The 2,500-nt window shown below is 37.2% G+C and overlaps 1 protein-coding gene across 1 annotated transcript in view; it reads left to right on the forward strand.

Moving 5' to 3' along the window:
- The window catches only part of LOC144975906 (solute carrier family 22 member 4-like), a 19,542-nt gene that overhangs the window by 10,190 nt on the left and 6,852 nt on the right, over positions 1-2,500 (forward strand). The window contains exon 4 of the mRNA XM_078920094.1: positions 248-476. Coding sequence (XP_078776220.1) covers positions 248-476 — 229 coding nt within the window. The remainder of the gene's footprint in view (positions 1-247; positions 477-2,500) is intronic.

The following is a 2,500-nucleotide window of genomic DNA, read 5'->3' on the forward strand; positions in this document are numbered from 1 at the left end:
AACAATGAGGTGAGTGACGTCAGTGTCGTTCTACCTATAATGTACGAACATAAAATTAGGTGTAACCTTAAACGTTTAAATTCTGATTATACAATTTAGTGGCTAAAAACAATACCAAAGAGCTGAGTAATTTCGTTCCCTCTATAAACATTCAATGTTACACACAGTTGGTAAGTTATATTCGACAGTTGGATGTTGTAAGTATTTTACCTAAACTCATAGCATCAATATATTTGTACTTTGACAGTTCAACCTTGTGTGTGACCGGAAGTGGATCAAGGCAACAATAACCTCAATCCAAATGGCCGGCGTTTTGGTCGGGACCGCCGCATCGGGACAGCTGTCGGAAATATTTGGCCGCAAAAAAGTGACATTTGGCTTTTCCTTGTACCACGCTCTGCTAAATTTTGGAGCAGCCTTTTCTACGTCTTGGGAAATGTTTGCTGCTTTCCGATTTCTCATTGGTATTGGTATAGGTAAGTCATTCTTTTCCGATATCTCATTGGTATTGGTATAGGTAAGTCATTCTTTTCCGATATCTCATTGGTATTGGTATAGGTAAGTCATTCTTTTCCGATATCTCATTGGTATTGGTATAGGTAAGTCATTCTTTTCCGATATCTCATTGGCATTGGTATAGGTAAGTCATTCTAAGAGTTTCCATGGCGGCTATGTGGTCTAGTGGTATGCCACTCGCTTTCGGAACGGAAGGTCCTGGGTTCGAGCCTCGCGCTCGGCGCATAGTTGAGTCCTTGGAAAATGCTCGTTACTCACATTCCCTCACCGTACTCAGGTGTAAAATGAGTACCTGGCCGTTAAAAGCATTGTCTTTGTCTGAAAAATTGTAATATGGCCTGACAGGCGTCATGTCCAGTCCTACATGTTAAATGTTGCTGTTGACCAGGGACCCCTTGTAAAGCGCTTTGAGCACATTTTAGTGGATATTGCGCTATATAAAAAATCTCAATTTATTAAATTAATTATTCTTGGCGAGCCACATAACACCGCGAGCTTGCAAGTGAACGTTGATGAGCGGTAAATTATTAAGGAATCTAATAAATCCATAGACATGATAGAATAGACCCCCTTACATCGGAAAATCCGATCATTTCTTAGTAGATACGTAATATCTAGTTGAATAATGCTTTATGAGTTTGAATAAGAAAATTATTCAATGATTGTAGAATATTTTCGCACATTTTATTGGTGTGAAATTTGGTGTAAAAGACAGCTGATTGGTAATTATAAATAATCTTTTGGTGCGCGATGAATATAAATACAAGGTTTTTATTTTTGGTCAAATAGGATTCAGTAGTCTGATGTCTCGCCGCCAGGCAACGGCGGCCATCTTGGTTCTAAACAAAGAAAATCATTACTTTTTATTCTTCATGCTGGCTTGAACTTTTCATTCCCTTTTCATATGCCTTGTGATCAGAATGTGTAAAAGTCAAAACATGATCAAATTGATGGGGTTTTTTTCCCCTCTGGATACTCTTTTATGCTCGCCGGAGAAATATTTCATACGGCGTCCGCCATTGTTCCGATAGTTTAGAGCCAGTGTTGCTAATTTACCATGCGTCATTAGGAAGGAAGTGACGTTACGACTGTTGAATCCTATTGTCATTCGAGCAGATAGAGAAAGATACAAATTATGGTGAACAGAAGTAATAATACCATACCATTTGGTTACAAAATATTTTAAAATCTTGCTTGGAGGGATAGAATAAATGATTCTTTCATTTCTTTGTATTTATTAAACTCGTCATTTTTCTATCGTGCAAAAATACATATTCGCAGGCTCGTAGTATTATTTGGCTCGTTTCATAAATACAAAGAAAAGAAAAAAAAACGTATATTTTCTAAGCCTCAAAAATGAAATTCTTAGATATTTTCTTACTAAAAAGTTGGAGAGGCTTTATTGTTGCAAAAGGGTATGAGATTAGCGGAAGAGTAGCGTCCCTTAATTGGACGTCACCTTACAGAGAGAACGTCAAAATGGTTTTGCGCATGCGTCTCTCTCGTCCTCGCTTTCGGTGAAGTGTCTCATGCCGCTTTCACCGGAATCGGGACGAGAGACTCATGCGCACAACCAACATGACGTTCTCCATCTAATAACTTTTCCGCCGGTGACGTCCAATCAAGGGACGCTACTCTTCCGCTAATCTCATTCCCTATGAATACAAGTATTTATAGTGATCATTTTATAAAATAAAATGGTTGCTTCATCCTCAAAACAGGTCAAAACGCCCCACTCACTTGGAATTCATTGTTTTTACTTTGGCTTTGTATTTATATGAACCAAAAGATTATTTCAGATGGCAGACGGCTAGTCACTATTGACAACATTAAATCGCGTCTATTTTATATATTTATCAACTCGTCCACTTCGCCCCCGTATATATATATATATATATATATATATATATATATATATATATATATATATATATATATATATATCTTATGATAGGTTTGATAATATATCTATATTGAGGCAAAG

This window comes from Berghia stephanieae, chromosome 6 (genome assembly GCF_034508935.2).
Source record: "Berghia stephanieae isolate SIO BIC M18660-M18661 chromosome 6, UCSD_Bste_1.3, whole genome shotgun sequence".
Taxonomy (NCBI): Eukaryota; Metazoa; Mollusca; class Gastropoda; order Nudibranchia; family Aeolidiidae; genus Berghia; species Berghia stephanieae.